At 38.6% G+C, this 19005-nt stretch overlaps 1 protein-coding gene across 2 annotated transcripts in view; it reads right to left on the reverse strand.

Annotated features, from left to right (window-relative positions):
• Window positions 1–6063: 6063 nt before the first annotated feature.
• Window positions 6064–19005, reverse strand: part of ptprn2 (protein tyrosine phosphatase receptor type N2) — a 189893-nt gene continuing 176951 nt past the window's right edge. Inside the window, exons 18-22 of one of the 2 annotated variants that reach the window (XM_036521610.1) lie at window positions 18475–18641; window positions 16057–16110; window positions 14103–14167; window positions 11372–11445; window positions 6064–6938 (exon numbers count right to left, since the gene is read on the reverse strand). In XM_036521610.1, coding sequence (XP_036377503.1) covers window positions 6867–6938; window positions 11372–11445; window positions 14103–14167; window positions 16057–16110; window positions 18475–18641 — 432 coding nt within the window. In that variant the 3' untranslated portion in view covers window positions 6064–6866. The remainder of the gene's footprint in view (window positions 6939–11371; window positions 11446–14102; window positions 14168–16056; window positions 16111–18474; window positions 18642–19005) is intronic. The other variant, XM_036521609.1, reaches the window with a different exon arrangement.

The raw sequence follows: 19005 nt of genomic DNA on the forward strand, positions 1-19005 counted from the left end.
TCTGGCTCGTTACTGATGGAGCCTCCATTGTGTTGAGTCTCCGATTCAAGCCCATGACCTAGCTGCAGAGGTAATATCACAGACAGGTTGAGTGCTGTGCTCTGGAATTTGACTCTTATTTTGTAGTTTTCAGACTCAATCCTCTTTTCCTCTTCTTTTCTTCAAGAGAATTTCAGTGTGGATATTCCTCTCCTTGAAATACTTGATTACACACTGTGGGGTGTGTTTGCAACAAAGATTACGATCCATGCCGGACTAGCTTTGACATTGAACATGTCAAACTGACAAATAAGAAGGCAATCTTTGCTCACAAGTGCATTGGGATTCTGCATCCATGCAAAGAAAGCTATAGAGAGTGAGAAGAATATGTGAAGAGCATCTCATTGACAGTTGAATGAAGGTGCTTTGAAAAATCACTTACTGATATTTATGTGTGAAAGGTGATTATTTGTCATTTTATTCAACTCAAATAAAAATAGGTCAACATTTAAAATTATGAATTTAATAGCTACTTAGTAGGTGCTTAGTTAGCAGTACCTTTGATTTGTATATAGTTATATCTTCATGGGATTATCTTGGGAGGGAAGCTTAATTACCATTATATGACACAATAAAGCAGTTATTAATATGTTAGAGTGTGATATACATCATTATTCTTGCTCAATGTGGGTATGTTCCGAGATGGCACCACATATAGTGTTGTGAAGCAATGGTACAACACAGTCCTTTGTGAACTGAATTTGTATTACTGAAATGAGGGAGGATTTTGAAATGTCCGTCAATGCGTTTCACATCAGCGTTACCATTCAGTGAAAATGTGGCTTTGTCGGAAGGAAAAAAAAATGTTTCACCACTTGTCATAGGACAGAGACAGCTCAAAAAGCAATCTTGAAATGCTCTAATTACAAATCAGTTTGAGCCGAACCAGTCATGAAAAGCAATAATTAATTATTGCGCTCAAGTTATATTGAATGATTTCAGAATATATTAATCCTCCAAACACCCTAATGGCAGATGACAGGATATCAAATAGTACCATGGAAGGTAGAAAGCAATTACAATTAATAATTTTCTAATAAACTTGTATTCCTCAGATGATAACCAATTAAACATGTGTAATTATGGTTTCTATACAGTTATTCATAAGCTGATTAGTGTGTGCTTAGAGCCAAAATCACTCCGTGTTTGTTTGGCTCCAGTTGGCAGTGGTGATAGCATACTCCAAACCCGTGTGGAGAAGCAACCTGTAAACCAATCTGAGTGTCATGCAAATTAGGAATCAGTCTAGCAGCATGCCATATCTGGTCATTTGGGCTGTCAATAACAGTTACAATGACAGAAATGAAGGGGTATTGCTCATTCTGTGTGCAGCCTCGCTAACAGCATACCTGGTGGGAGCCAGACCACGGGGGGGAGGGGGGTGGGTGGGGGTGGGGGGCGTGAAGTCGGGGGAACGTGGGCTTGCAAGAAATGGAGGCAATTTAGCTGTGTAAACTGAGGCTTGCATATCAGACGAAAAATGCTGCGATGGGTCGTTTCAGATCTTTAATCATTCAAACCCAAATCATGGGGTCAGAGGGGTTTTTTGAGAAATTACTCTTATGTACTTTGGTCACTGAAATGTCAAATGAAAGGGAAAAAATACATTAGGCACATTACATGTTTCTTTAATATGTGTATTCAAAATCTAATGCCAAATGACACAGCAGAGAGATGGAATAGCATTCCATTTTTGCATAACCCCTCGCACATTGTAGATATGTCCTGAAAAGACCCTGAATGAGTAATTGAGTGTGTTCAGACTCCAACGAAGAAGAGCATAGCCTTTGTTGGTGGTCTTGACAGCAGAGGATTAATGATGGCCACTGACTAACAGTCGCTTGCATGGGCTGTATGTGCGCTCCACCAATATCACAGAGACACCTGTGATGTCGCTCACCGGAGAATAACTGGCACTAAGACTGGTCAGGCTAATTGACCCGAGGGTGTCATAATCTGGGATGAATTGGCTAGTTAATGCTGTCTCTGAAACTGCCAAGACCCTTCTCTCCGGTATCACCCCCGCACCTCTCCACTGAGAAACTGTGGATTGATTCCCTGTGTTGGAGCTTCTCTGTCATTCGTTTGACAGATGGACGAGTGGAGTGATTCATTTTTTTCCAAGATGAAGGATCACTCAGAGAGATGTAGAGGCAGAGAAAAAATAGGCCGGGGTTTGTTTGAGAACCAGGAGCAAAAGCATGTTTGAATACCAAACGAGAGATGATCTGTTTGAAAACAATGCCAAATAATGGCGGGAGTATCCCATGAGTCTGTGACATAATTATTTATTATTCTACAATACTTTGGTGTACAAAACTCACAAAAATGATGTATCATAGGTGTTGAGTCGTTGATGGGTTACAAACTGTGTTGGGGAATGCAATGCAACTTAAACTTGCTGACAAAATGGAAACTGCAGTTTTTTGTTATTTAAAAGTAAAAATATTGTTTTTGGGACACATCCGTTTAGAGGAACAGTAGGCCGTGTTTATCATCTCGAAAGCAATGAATGAAATATGCGAACGGGGTAAGATGGGGAATTCAGGATAACAAGATTCACAATACTCCACAGACAATGAGCCTTTATTCACATGTTTTTACAGAGATAGAGCACAATGGTTGCCGTAATTTTGTCTATAATGTACACATAATTAAACGCAAATGAAAAACGCACAAGTGGAGCAGCCTGAGGAAATGAAGAGATAGGATTTCGACATGAGGAGTGAAAGTATCAGACAAGCATCACAAAATGAACAAATAAATGAATATATATGGCAAAAAATTATATCAACCACAGCCAAAGAACAAGAGGAGATTTAATAGAGATCAATCTTACTTGGTACATTCTGACTTACTGCTACTATCAGATCTTCTTGCTGCCTGTTAAAACAGCACGTAAACAAACTGCTTCCATGTGATGCGATATCCTTGGACTGTCATTTCATGCATCGTGGAAAATGCCTGCTTTTTTATCTGTTTAATTATTTGTTTACTCATTCTCTTGTTTAAAATGCGAAGTGTGCTTTCTTGGAAGAATGAAATTACTGGTTACTGCTTAATGGTGGAAAGCTTTTTTTGAATTTCATTATTACTAGAAGTAGTAAGATTGTCTGTCAGTTTCTGTGTTAACATGACTTTTCTAAGTAGTATGACCTCTTCGGATTGTGGATCAAATTGGATAAAATTTATGTCTCTTTTAAGAGTATCTTTGCAAAGGGAGGCTACAATCAATTTGATTTTAATGTTACAACTGGTAAAATACATTTTAAAGTACTCAGAGAATTGAATAAACACTTCAGGTAAACCCAAGACTTATCAACGAAACCTGGCAAGGACATGCACTGTCATGAGCACTGTTATGAACATGTTTTGTCTGAGTGAGAAATCATAGAATTTATTTTATTCAGATTATTGTGTTTTAGCACATGGCAACTCACTCCCATTCATTTGTAAGATACCAAGCTAATGAGCTGACGTAGCTGGCTAGCTACAGTATAAAGAACAGTGGGAAAATTACGAACTAAATCAAAAAAGTAAGCATCTATCTCTGCTTCAGTCATCACTCTTTCGCTAGCTCTTGGTCATACTCTCCTGGTTGAATGTACCTCTCTCTGAGAAAAATAATAATAAAAAAATGAAGGCCTTTTTTCTGACGTTATATTTGCTGTTGTATGCCTAATATTGCAGGGGAGCCAGGTGTACACAACACACACCGCAAATTACCTTTAACTTTCTAACAGTGTGACACTCTGACTGACTCCGGTGCTATGGTAATAAAATTTTGTCTTAGTCATCCATTTTAAGGTTACATAATAATGAAAGTGATACAACATTCCAGAGACACTATGAGAATAATACGTGAAAGGTTTGTAGTCAGCCATCAGCACAAAATCACACTACACATACAGCTAGCTAAAAGACATCATTATGTAGCTAACCTTTGCCAGAAATTAGAGTTTTAACTGTATCATGTATGGCCAATTAACTTTCCAAAGCTAGCTTGGTGGTTGCCTAATCAAGCATCAAGGTTGTTGTGAGCAAGCACAATGCATAATAAGGATAAATCCATATATGCATACCATGAATATAAGACATGTATCAAACAGACCCTTGTTAGAAACAAATGACTGAAATCACCAACACACTATTAATTTGAAGAAACCCTTGGTTTCATTAGAATACTTTAAGTGCTGGCTGAATAGCACACAGATAGTGCCCCAATAGATGGAATCCAAAGCAGAGCAAATTTATTTTGAGAGTTTGGCAGATCTGGCTGTTGTTGAGTTACTATTGTGTTTCCATAACCCACCTACTGTGAAAAGTAGCCACAGCTATTGCCAGGACTCATGCCTATACAGGCAGTTAACCTCAAACCTCTGTAAAAAATGTGTTCACTTCATTCATGCAAGTAATTAATTTTGAGTTTGTGTAAATATTATCTTAAAATAACATAAAATTGACATTCCAAAAAAGTTTTAGGCAGCTGTGGCTGTGGATAAGGACAAAGAAGCAAAGAAATTCCAATAATGCCATTTATCTTAGTAATGCCATTCATTTACTTGATCAATGTTATCGCAATATTTCTCAACATTCACAGCTTTGGTCAACGGTATTGTGCCTTACATGGCTTTACTACATGTGATCAACACTCGGGTGCTGCGTGGGTTGGATTTGAGTTCAAATGTTTTCCAAGAACATCATCTGAGAAGTTGTTGACCGTACAAATGAGAATTGTGTCACTTTTGTACAATCTTTCTGCAATCACCATTATGTCACCATCACCATCACATCCATTGAAAAGGGTCGAACTTTCAGGCTGGAATGGAATTGTTTTTTTTTTTTTTTTCAGTATCAATTTATACTGAATGGATGGACTTTGCATATTTGGATAGTGAGAGACATCACCTGATTGGTTTGTATCATCTACATTTCAGAAGGCATGTCCAAATACTGCGTCCAAAAGATATACAAATACCCCCAGCATCGGAGGGTGCTCAGACTGTGATTGCCATTAAGAGAGAAAACATAAACCATGGCATCTAGAGGAAAACCTGACTGAGCATGTTAGAAGTGCCAGTCTCAGAGGGCCTCTCAGTTGTGAAGGGGGGGCAAGCGTTCAGTGTGTTAAAAAAAGATCTTCACCGAAACTATCAGTGATGAGTCTAGCATGTTCTCCACATTCAGTGGTGAACAGAGATACATATGGTAAAAAGAAAAAAAGCATGTACAGACTTGTCCTTAATGCACAGCCTTAAAGCAGAGCACTTTCAGGAGCTGATTTTCTCTGAGTGCAATCAATGGGCCAAATCGCAAAATATGTTCATGTTTTTTTTTTCTTCTAGCATGGTAAAATTGTACATTTCAGCAAATTAGATAAAGTTAACACCCAGGCTGTAAATACCCCTACAGAAGTGCTTAATTAGCTGCATATTAATAGAGTGTTACTGGCTGCTTACAACTTGGCATTTACAGTCATTTTGATTAACACAGATAGTTAAACCCATTGCCCCTGGCTGATCCTGCACTAATGCCACGCTTACTGTGGAACTGTGCGCTTACCCAACAAAGAGTACTTGTTTGTTCTTTATTAAAAATGACCCCCATTTGTACTGCTACATAAATGTATAAATTCAAAAAAGATATATAACTGTGGTCTTTTTTTGCCACAGCAACAATAAATTAAATCTATAGCTATGATATCATTGCAACATCAAAATAAAACTGAGAATGCTAAGCACATCTTTATCAGTGATATGAACAATAAAATAATAAATAGGATACTATGATATATATATATATATATATATATATATATATATATATATATATATATATATATATATATATATAATAAACTCATGAAATAAAGGCAATCTGTGGATATCTGTTATCATGTGTTATCATGACATACTAAATACTTAGTATGCTTTGGTTTCTACAAGCTTTGTAAAAACAGGAGATGTGGGGATGAAACTCTGAAGTTGTCTTTAAATGAAAAATAATAGGAAAAATCAGTAGCACTGCCATGAATAAACCATAATGAAGGTTTATTATTAATCGGCAGGAATTATACTATTTACACACAAATGATTATATCATTGTACAATTTTTTGTAACCTGTTTTTCTCACCACTGTATGGATAAATTTGTACATAGGGTGATTTTTATAATTAATACACACGGGTCACACAAATGAAAGATAGAAACTAATTGCAAACGTTCATATAAATTACTTGCCAAAATCCTGATCATCTGACTAAATATATTGCTTCTTCATTTTATTTTTACTCAGATTTCCTCATTTATCACTATATATTTTAATTAATGCAGTGACGGGTGAAAATTATTCATGTTATATGTCTCTTATACTAGATCCATAAACACACACAGTCCACCCTATATACTGTAACAGTAATAGCCAATAATACATGGTAAGGTACAGAATTTAACAGTAAATTCAAGGCTATAACATTCAAGTTTGAAAACTCGAAAAGTCAATAGAATTTCCTGCTGCATCTCCCTAAACTGGTCTCAATAAATGCACTGATCCAAAATTATGATATAATGTACACACATCTAAAAACCAATATTCTGATGCACATTATAGTTTTTATTTCATTTACAGAGAGAAACACTCCATATCTTTGAAAATAAGTTTTGATTACCAGCACTGACACGTTTTTTTTTTCTTGGAAACAGCTTCTAACGGATTACAACACAGTTAAGATCAGGTCACGTTTCTGGTACGACATTCACAAAGACGGGAAGGGGGAGAAGAAAGGAGAGGAGTGGTCGCTGTGGGAGCGTGGGACAGCTTGCAGCTTTCATTGCGGAAGCGCTTTGAGTATGGCGTTCACCTCCTCTGCCACAGCTGTCAATGCAAACTCAAACTGCTCCTGAGGAAAGAGGGAGAGGAAGAGGTTTCACTAACCAGTCCTAGTAAGACGCGCTGTCTGGCATTTGCATATTATATTATTTGGCAGAGCTGGCCAGCTGCTCCTTAATAAGGACTTTAACTCCCCACCCACACACACGCACACACACACACACACACACACACACACACACACACACACACACACACACACACACACACAAACTGCAATATTTCCCCATTCTTTTAAGTAAAACCCAATTCCCTGTCACTTTTAAAATGGAATGAAGTGGACTGATGTGTGATGGGTGTGCCCTTTGACCTTAAAACACAGGCAGTTCTCTTTCTCATCAGTGGCCAGTGGTATGGCAAGCCAGTCTGAAATTTAAACCTCCCCTTTTGATATCAACATTTTATTTGACATCAAAATTCCCATTTTTGATGAAAATATTTAAGATAATCACATCTTGTTTTGGATTGATATGAAGAGCTTTTGATATCCATGATATCCATATCCATACAGCTTGCTATGATATCAGTATTTACCTTCATGAAATAAATGCTTCTCCTGTATCGCTTGAACTCAAGATTTTGACTTGTTGCATCTGAATACCAAGACTTTGTGTAATATCAATGATTTTACATCTTTATATCAACCACGTATGTACGTCAGTTTGATTTTATTAATGCATTCTACTCAGTTGGTTTTTTATATACATTAAAAATATATGCAGTAATACATGGTGGTAATTTAATGATCCAAAAAGCTGCAATTGATATCAAAAATGTATGTCCTTGACCAGCATGCGTTGTCTGAAATTTAAAGTTCATATCAACCTTCTTCTTAATGGTATAAAGTTTTTTTTTCTACCATTTCTTACCAACTGTTATAACTATTTACTATTTATTAATGTTAATTACTATTTTGATATCAGGAACCTAAGAAGAACACATTTTGTGTGCAGGTTGCTGCACCACACATTTTAATATCACATACGCATACCAATGCAACCTATACTATCCCCACCACAAACAGTGGCCGCTACAAATTCATGCTAATGGATTGATAACCAAAGACCCAAGCCAATGGGCAAGTATGTACAGTATCAATCTAAGTTCTGTGCATGCTCAATAACAGAATGTAAAGCCCTTGATATCAGGGAGCCTTTTGTTGATACTGACACACTGTTATGTCTGAAGTCAATACCATGATATCAGCAAGGAAGAAACCTCATCAAGGGAGACATAGAAAATGGGACTGTTGATTTTGAAGGGAAAAAAAAATGTTGAAATCAAAGTAAAGAACAATACCAATCAACAGTGTGTTCCAATGAACCTAAAAACTATTCAAAAGCATTGAACGCAAGAATGGTGGTGTTGACTCATGTGTTGTCGATATCAAAAGAAAATGACAATTTTAAAATGTCTTTCCATACAGCAGGTGCAGTGAGAATACAAGAACAGAGAGGGAAAGAGGCCAGCAGTCAGTGAGTGAACCCTGACCCCCAAGTTACGACACAGCGAAGTCCATGAAACTGAGTGAGTAACATGCCCATTTCAAACTGCTGCCAGGAACAGCGCTCAGGACTTTGGGTGTCTTTAAATAGGTGTCTGACTCACCCCCATTTCCAAGTGTGAGTCACTGTGTTTCTCCTCACAGGCTCCAGCACAAATCGATCGTTCCTAAAACCCTCCTGAAACTATTGTTTAATATTCCCTCCCCTAGTTCACGCTGCAGGCCTTGAAATAAATACACGAGGGTGGGTGTTTTGAAAAGAGTTGAAGCACAAGTTTAAGAGTCGCCAAGATAAAAGCCACTTGACATTTAGCACAGCACATGAAGTCAAACAGAGACTGTGCCTGTTTGTGAATACAGATATAGAAATAAGCTATTATTGAGCATATATTCAACAAATGAGAGAAATACAAACTAAGAAATCAATTGCTAGCTTCTCAGAGTCCTGACTATTCTATTTAATCTATTTTATTCTATTTAATCATGAAAAGGGCAAATGTATATCAGTCTTTAAAACACAGTGAGACAGAACAATTTGAAAACACTTATTTTTTCCTTCATAACGGTAAAAATTTGAGAAATTCTTCAGCTAATAGCAGAATGGGGTCCATTTAATCAAAGAGTCAAAGGTAAGGTGCTAAGGTTTACTGCTATTTGTTACAAGGTTGTATGGACAGAGACAAAAACATATTGATTTAAAATTGTTGATTTGTTATTGCATGCTGCTTTAGCTTTACTGCTTTGATTGAATCAACTCTCTTTTCACCTCTCTCTCTCTATGTTTCAATGTGGAGATGCAAGGGGCTCTCACAATTTACATAAAATGCCTTTGAAATGGTCAAGCCAAATATACTTGAACAATTCTCTAAAAGTAAATGTAGACCCAATCAGAGGACTGCTTGGAAGCTCCAGAAGAAGAGGAGAGAAGCAAAGTTCAAATGTGTTATTTTCTATTTAATTAAATACATATATAAACTACATGCAGAAATAGAAATAAGCCAGAAAACTTTTCAGCCCTACATTCTTTTAAACTGAAAAAGCTAAATATTATGGAATTGCCCGTAAAATTACAACTGGGTTTCATCTAATTCACTGCATCACCACAAGGGGGAGTCAAACCTCAAACACCACCGAAACAACATGACCAAATTGAGAATATATATTTTTAAGATGTGAAAACTGGATCATTAGATTTGCCTGCATTAAGATGCTATTGTCAAGTGGAAAAAAAGTTCATTGACATTTCAAATGGATTTATATGCATGTGTACTTCCATGTACTACCCAGGTCCTTACATAAACTGGCCCAGTTATTTGGTATTTATAATTTCTTTAAACATCGCAAACCTTTGATCTGCCTTAAAATTCACATATTTTGACATTTATTTTGTAGAGTAAAAAAGGTTACAATTAAAAAGAACTAAGACAACCTGTACTGTCCCTGGCGCCTACAGAAAAATCCATAGCAGCAGTGTTGTAATTACAATAGAGGTGTCACCAGATGTGTGCTTTGAACTACTGTACTAAAAAAAAACATCAATAAATGTGTGATATCCTTTCCTCACTGCACTGAACTGGGAAGTCTTTTCGGCCACTGCTGGGCCTCTTCTTGGGCTATACCGTCTAAAGACAATGGAGACAATTAAATTATGTAGCGTATTGTAAAGTCTTTGTTTGGATGCTCCAGACACTGCTGCTGTCTTAGCAGACGCTGGTGACATTCGTGAAGTGACGCGGTCTAATTTCGCCGAAGGATTTTTGCCGTAATTGACATTTCCTAGCTGACTTTTAATGCGCAGACTTAAATGACTCTGAAAGCCTGCTCCTCGTCATTTGTATTCAGCGGGCGGGACCGGCTGGTTTGTTTAAACCCATCAAAACAAATTCTCCGGAGGGCGTCCTGCTGCCACGTAATCAGATCTGTGAGATTCGCCACGCGTCTGGATAAATGAATTAGACACTTTTAAAAAGTGGCGCGGTGGTTAGGATGAGGCAGGCCAGAAATCTTTGGGGACTGCACGGTTGTAGAGGGCAGGGAGACAGGAGAGAGAGCTGTGCAAACACACACACAAAACAGAAACACACACACACACCCACACCCCACACAAAGACACCCAGAAAAGACGAGACAAGCTGGTATCTTTCAGCTTGGCTTTTTGCAGTTCCAGTGCTCTGATATGTGTACAGAAATACTTGCAGCCTGGAGAGTGCACAGGCAATGTTCCTTTGACAACAAGCCTAAACCTAGCATCTTCCTCTGTTTCAGAATAACACATATACCAACAAGGACATATAAATCTCACTGAATGTTAATTATGATAATTGTTTTTAAGTCAGTATTGAGGCATGGTTTTAGATTAGGTTTTAGAGGATCTGATATTGCTCTATTATGTCACTGCGTGTGTGTTAGTACCAAGTGACATATTAAAATGTAGCAAATTATTGCTTTAAACTCGCACAGTATTCTCAATGACTCTTCAGCTACGTCTTGCAGGGTAAGTGAGGGTTTGCAGGGCCCTTCAGGTTAACCGCTCTGTAGGGCATTAACATATTCATTCTGGCACCTGAGTGTGCCTGTCAGAGCACAATCTGACATTTTTCTGAAGACACACGAAGAAAATAACGTCATGGAAACCCCCTCTTGCTCGCATCTGTGGGGTGCAAGTGAGCGTTTTGCAGCGCTGAAAGGGTCGCATTCGTGATGTTTTTTTTTTTTATTTTCCCAGAAACAAATCAGTCTCAGAGAATTCTGACCCAGTCACCTTAGCACAAACAGAATTCACACAGCATTCGTCTCAGCTGAAAACAGACCCTCCTTAATCATGCATACATCGCATGCACAATGATGACTCTCTCGATTTAAAGGGTGTGAAACCCTCCCCTCCCTCCTCCCTTTTCAGAAATATCCATTAGGATTCCCGGCGGAATGGAGGACAGTACCTTTGTCTGGACCATGCCAGGTCTCTGGTCCCTCAAGTGCTCCAGGGTGGCAGCAATATCAATCTCTTTAGCACCTGCAACAAACCGCAAATTGGACTAAGTTCAAAGCTGCAGATAATCCAGCTTGCATCTGTCAATCTCCTTTTACCAGGCTCCCTTTGGACCTGCGCAGAGATTGAAAATTATTACACTCATCCCTCCAAAGGCTTGGCAACGAGCCGCAGTCTGTTTTTGTAGTCTGGTTTATAAAGTAAGAGAAAGGAAAACCTTTTTTTTTAGTGGAGTAATTGTCAAATTCTGCTAAAAAAGGCTAATGATAGTTATAGTGGATCCACAGAAATGCTATGATGTGCCATGTCCCTGTTGCAGTCTGGGCTGGTTCCTCTAAAACAGGGGTCCTCAATATGGCACCTCCCCGGTGTCCCAGATGAGTGTCAGTTAAACCAGAAATAAAAAACAACTTTCACACATTAATTAAATATTAATCATCATTTACTAGAGTAACCAATCAGTATAACATGGCCACTTTGATTTTTTTATCCGGTGAATTTTGCTTCTTGATCGATCAATATGAAAACATGCTGAAACATTTGCCTAGGGTTATTGGTTGTTGTTTGGGCTGCCCATGAACAGGTTTAGGAATCAGCGCCTTTGGGGACTGTATAGAGTAGAAACCTGAGGCAGACAGGACACAAGCTGTTCCTGAAACGGGGTAAGAATGAGCAGTGCTCCTGAGCTGCAGCTCTGGCCTCGTCCAGACTCACATGGCACTGATCCCAGACCAGGCACTGCAAACTGGCCCCCATGGGGTTGAGGGGGGCTGGCATCACCCTGCAGTCCCCGTTTAATGAACGCTGGTGTCACCAGAAAGACGGCTGCTTACTGGGGTCTGGGACAAATTGGGACTCGACAATGCCATGCTGTTGCTTGTGACGGAGCCATGCAAAATAAAACTCATCTTTTCTCGAAAGAGACAAACAAAGATCTTTCAAAGACTGATGAAAACCCAGAGTGGTGATGAATGCAATCCTTTATGCACCACGTTTCTTGTTTTTTTCCTAATATTTGTAGTGAATGCATTTAAGAAAATTTGATTGGCTGGATGAAAAATGATGACCTTTGATAACAATGGAAACAAATAACTAAAAAGGGCATTTGATGCAATTTTCCATGATTTCACATTATGCACTTTTTATTTATTTATTTTTTTTAATCACACAATTTGTTCAAATCCAATTCTGATTAGTGGAAGCACATTATACAGTTAAATGAACACAATGCTTCAATGGCAACAGTTGAATGGGGGAATGCTGTGATAAATTCATGCTCTGGGCTTCCTGATTAAAAATCTTTTCCACCTTCACTCTGAATGACTTCAACAACCAAACCATTCTGCAAGCTTCTAATAAACTAGAAGAAGGATGAGAGAATAATGACTCATTTGAGATTCACCCGCCAAAAAAAAAGGAAAAAAAAAATCTCTTCAAGGAAAGTGGAGAGAAAGCCCCCCGTCCTTAGAGACATTTTGAAAGAGTGAAGCAGTCGTCGGTAATGCAGCTGGGCCCAGCCTGAAAGTACGCTTACACTTTCATGTTAAAGACGTGTTGGATTCTGAAGTTAGAGTGAACCCCTCTACAAGAAAAGGGCTTTGGACAAAAAAATGGCATTCTTGAGTAATTTACAATTCATTCATCAAGAAAAGGGGTAAAAGGGGAGAATGATTTTGTGTCCAGGCTCCAGGCCTTTGATCATGCTGATGAACACTGGAGCTCCAACCTGGGCCTCACACTTCTCAGGCCAGACAAAGACAGCCCGGGCCTAACAGGCCAGGCCCAGATTCCTGTCAGAACAAAACCTTTGGCCGCCTCACAGTGTGACAGCCTGGGAAAAGCCCCTCCCAGCGGGGTTAAGATGCCCGCGCTGCCCTTTGATCTTTCATTAAGACGAGAGCTGAAGCAGCGGTCAGGAGATTTCAAATCATACACACTATAGGCAAGAGGGGAACAGGTCAAGAACAAATAAATGGGTGACCTCTTCAGAGGGGGGGGGCTCTGTCTTTGTTTCCTGGGCTAGTTTCACATGAGTTATTTCGCATTATGCAAAACTAAGCCCGTGGTAGGAATCAAATGTGACATTGCACGCAACAATAAAAGTCAAATAAATGATATATATGTAAGTGTGTGCCATAGCATGTGCGCACACATATACACACACATACACAATGTATGTGCACAAATGTATGTGTACTCATGGACGACAGCCTGTAATGCAAGTAACAACATGTACCTTATTCTAATTATCCGTTTACTACCAACATAGAACATATGAAACCTTTTCAAATCAGTTTTGATTCCGATATAGATTTACTGGCTCTTATTTTATGTTATGTGATGTAATTAGTATTGATAAACTCAAAACCCAGCATTTCATAAAATTAAAATACATCAAAAAAACCACAAATATTTTCTATTTGACAGATATTTAAGATCTCATCTCAGCTCCTCTGAATGTTTTGCTCTGAAACGTTAAAATAATTTACTGCTGTCTCTAATGCATTTCCATGTATGTTTGTTCTCTTTCTTCATGTCCATTGAGTATTCAGAGGCTTCAGTCAATCTCTAATGCATTGCAAGACCTTCTGCTGAAAATTGAGGCTTTAATGTTACCATGGTAACATCTCCACACAAGCATAAAGAGCAAAAAAAAAAAAAAAAAGCCTTTCGACTCCCACCTTTAGCCATCTTATTGAGAACCATGTCAATCAGAATATACGTTCCACTTCTCCCGGCTCCATCACTGAAAATAATGAGAGAAAAGGACCATTATTACATCTGAAAAGACACAAGCCTTTTAACTACTGTTGTGTTCTACATAACAGTGTTTTGCTTTTAAAGGCAAACAAATTGCTCATTTCAGATTTCAATATTGTCTGTTCAATGTTGTCTTGATGCTGGCACTGAGAGCAATACAACAGTCTTGTAAGGAAAGAGATCGCTGCTCACAGAAAAAAATGGCTCCTAATAGTCCACATATATAAAGTGTCGAAGCAGATAAACAATCAACCAAGTCAAGTTTCATTTTATTGAGTTAATATTACTTGTGTGACAAATGTCCCATTTAAATATTGCAAAAAAGAACATTTAAATGGGCTCCATACCCAGATACAAATGAGAACATAAGTTAGGATCAAACATTATTGCTGATAAAAGTGCACATAAAATACATTTTGGTGTACATATCATGCACATTTTCAGTGTGACAGGAAGCGCAGCAAATAATTCTGTTTTAACTAACCTAGAACATCCCAGTAATGTGTTGGAATATGACAGCATACACATGTAAGTATGCATGTGCATGAAATAAATATACTGAGTTCCTCAGTGATAGGCCTGACATAATTTGGAGACTTGTGCAACAGTAAAAACACTGAACACTGAGCAAAACACATAACCAAGGGGTTAAAAGACCAGGGGACATAGAATCAGTTTTGGAAACCAGGCTTTCCCATTTTACACGAGAGATAACGTTATGAAATGTTCTTCGGAGACGCTCAAGGCATTGAATCTGAGTGCTTTTTTTTAAAATTACAAGCTAGGCATGTGCATCTCTCTAAACAGAGGCAAAGCCGGGGAGGCGAGAGGAAGGAAGGCAGACCCCAACATCAGTGTTTCATTAATCCTGCACGCCTCCTCACACCCCTGCTCTTGGCAACAAGAACCTGTCAGCGGCTCGCATTCCGAAACCAGACCATGTATTCCAATTATACCAGCAAGCATGCCTGAAACAGGAGCCTTGAGAGGTGCGCCATTTTCTTCATCACCCACCCCCACCTCTGCCGAACTCATTTTAACACAAGCCGCGGATTGCTCGGGATCTGGACGTACACACGCCAGAGGTGATAGCTTAATTGCGCGGGGCTGTATTTCTGTGATCCCCACATCAGGGAGAAGGGGACAGCGGTAGCGGATATCTCATGTAATTCCTCTTGCCAATTCTCACGATGGGCTGAACCAAAGACAAGGGCTATGGACGTCGGGTTACGAGAGGAAGAACATCTGACGCCCCTATTAAGATGTCTTGTCTCTTCTGACATCCTTTCATCTTGGGGGAATGTGGGGGTAGTGGTGGTGGTAGTGGTAGTGGTGGGTGGGGATTTGCTTACAATACAGCTGTCAAATTGTACGGTATCACTCTGCTGCGTACAATCTGATGTATGGCACAGAAGTAAAAAACAAAAAAATTGACCAATGTTCCAGGGAAGAGGCTGTCCCAGTATTTTCTCCCAAAATGCATTGCTGCCTTGTTGCAGCCAAAGGTATGTCTGCATCAACTGTACACTTCCTGTTTTATGTAAACATATTGCCTGTGGTTTCCAGTTCAATGCAACTGTTGTCATTACAACTGTTGTGCAGATAGTCCAATGAGTTCTCCTTTCCTGACACTTTGATATTCATCACACCAATTGCAAAGGTACACATAGAAATGATAACAAAATGACAAAATCATTCTCAGAATTCAAGGCCCTGCAATAATTCACTACACTGAGTACATGTTAGCTATTCATTAACATCTATCTACTGCATGACTTATTTGTACTTGTCACATATTATATGAGAGCATATTACACCAAATCATTGTTTCCAGTCTTCCAAGAATTTATGATAAAAGACGGTCTTTGTACTTGCCTGCAGTGGACTATTATTGGGCAAGACCGACCCCTGTAGCACTTGTTAACCTTTCTGCAATAAAAAAAGATAAACAAAACATAAACATCATGTTTCATAATAAACACAAATCTTCTCTATAAATGAAATTTAAGCATCTATGCAAACTGTTATTAAGTGATCCATACTGATTTTTTTTCAGAGCCATATCCATAAGCATGTATGAAAAAAACAATAAAAAATAACAAGAACTAAATATTAAGGGGGATCACATTTACGTTACAAAAAAAGTCTGCGAAAACCTCCAGTCCATCCAGTGTCAATTAAAATAATTTGAACAGAAAAAAAGTCCATGTTCCACAATTAAAATAAATGAATACCATTTTAAAACTACATTGTGACATGCCATTATGGGAATGATTGATGCTGTGGTGACACATCCTCATCCACAGTGCATTAACCTTGTACAATTAACAATGTTACACACAAGCACAATAAGTGAGGGGCAACACTCCTTTTAGAAGGATCAGTTTGATTGGCTTAACTGTCTGTTGCCATGGACATCCACTCTGGATCCAATACTTTTTTTCTTTTTTTATTTTCAAAAAAAGCTTATCAAGCAAGAATGTGAAGGTTTTTTTTCAGAATTACTCATTTTTACTAAAACTATAGGGAGGTAAAAATTATTTCAGTTGAATGAAGCAAATCTGAAAATGTTTTTGTGTGTATTTTCTGGATAAGAAATAAATAATAGTTAATGAGTAATCTGTACATGATATACAAAACACAGGATAAATTAAATTCAATAAAGCTCACAACACAGAAATCTGCACCTGAATAATAATCTCTATAACTACCTCCTTTCCAGCATGTTTATTTTAATAATGAAATTACCAGGACTATATTTAAATGATATTTTTGTTGTTTTTAACAAAAATAAAAAAAGTTACAAGAACAATCAACATCCACACAAATAAAAAAGAACAACAATTACAGGCAGGCAATTATTGATACAGACCAGATGTTTAGTTCATTGAGAGTGAAATAATAAAAAAAGAGGGACTCGTCATGCAAATCAATGGCAAGCAAAGGTCAAAGGTCGTTAGAGGCTGTGGAAAGGGGGAGGAGGGTTCCCACAAGGCCCTGGCTGCAGAGTCACAGTTTCCAATGATCACTTTTGTGACTATGCAACTGGGCTCATATTACTAGCTGCAACATCACAAAAATGACACTGGCAACCGCTAATTAGCTGGCCAAAAAAAAAAAAAAAAAACCAGTAAAAGCGCGCTCATTCGGATGTGAGTTGTGTTAGTAAATACCACGGCACACAGCGGGAAATTAGGGCACAATTTATCCTTTAAAAAGCCCTTGCATGTAACTCTAATTATCCTTTAGCTTTGCGATCTTTCTTTTAAGTGCAAATGTGGTCCCTATAGGCTTAAGAAAATATTTAATTAGAGACTTCGACATGAGACGAACAAGCTTACATGATGCCAACGGAAGAGTGCGTGTGTGTATGGGTGTGTTTGTGTGTGCATGTGAGCAGATAAAATGAAAACATACTTCCATTGTTAAAAAAGTGAAAGCTGAAGTATTCACGATAAGGCCGTATTGGGGCCGTAATGGGGAGTATTGTAAGGATGGTCAAAACTATGAGCCATAGGTTTACAGCTACAAGCTGCAAAATACTTCAGTTATAATGGTAGCATCCTTCAGTATTGGTGGCGTTTATACATACAAAAAGCACAGAAATTTACCTTCAGCTTTGAGTGCTTGATGTGTATGTGTCTGTTTATCTTTGTTATATGGTATCTAAAACAAAAAGGCATCTGAGGATGTGTGAGTTCTGGGTCAGTCATTTGACATCTGCATGGCACAATGTGCATTCTCACTTCCTGATATTTGCATGGCATGCTACACATACTGATATCTAAATGGCATTCTGCGCTTTCTCCCTTCCTGCCAGCAACATGGTGTACTGTGTATTTTTTACTTCCTGTTTGCTGTGCATTCTCATTTGGAGGATGGTTCCAATTCTTCCAAGTTTTCCCAGAGGGCCTATTACAATCCTTCTACCAGGAAACCGCATACGGAAAACAAGGACGATGCAGTCATTTGGCTTGGCTTGAGTTTTGCACAGGGACAATTTGTTCTTAATAGGATGCTCGGATTAAGGTTTGTTGTGCTATGTGGTCGGCTGATTTGTTGTCGAGTGAGAGAGAGGGGAAGAAGGCCAGCGATCAAAGGATTGGTGCAGAGCCACAGGTCTTGTTAAAAACAACATTCACGTTTTCATTAAAGGAAAAGAAAAAAAAGGACCAAAAGTTAAAAAAAAGTAAAAACACTCACAAAGGAATTGATCTGCAGTCTTAACATGATTAAACCCAAGCAAGAAAGCCCTGACAAACAGGTTCTACACAGCTCAGCGAGCAGTTGTACCTGCGGAAGTCCAAGAGAGTCCTCGCCGAGTCCGGAACAGTCTGGTCCAGCCAGGTCAGGTAGTGGAACTGTGTCACGGTGCGTGTCTCATTGGTCTGCAGGTTCTTTAAGTAGAAGCTTCTCACCAGGAAGTCCTCACACCAAATGTGCTCTGACACAAGGTTTACCTTTAGTGGAGTAGAAGCCAGTGGCATTAACCTCACAGGCTCTAATGTATATATCATTACATGTCTCAGCATGAAATATTGGCTGAACATTATAGTATAGTGCTCCTATTTGCTTAGCAGTCACCCTTAACTATGGGGAAATAAAAGGCATAAAGGTTTCTATTAAATCATGTCGTCCTGTATCCCATTTATATAACTGGATTTTTACTGGAGCAATTGAGGCAAAGTACCTTGCAAAAGGTAATAATGGCAGCTGGGTTGGAATCAGGGACCATCAGGTTCAGAGTCTAGTGCCTGAACCATTACATTATAGTACTGCTCCATGATAACTTTATAATTCATAATGCTTGCCTCTCAATGCAAA

This window comes from Megalops cyprinoides, chromosome 2 (genome assembly GCF_013368585.1).
Source record: "Megalops cyprinoides isolate fMegCyp1 chromosome 2, fMegCyp1.pri, whole genome shotgun sequence".
NCBI lineage: Eukaryota > Metazoa > Chordata > Actinopteri > Elopiformes > Megalopidae > Megalops > Megalops cyprinoides.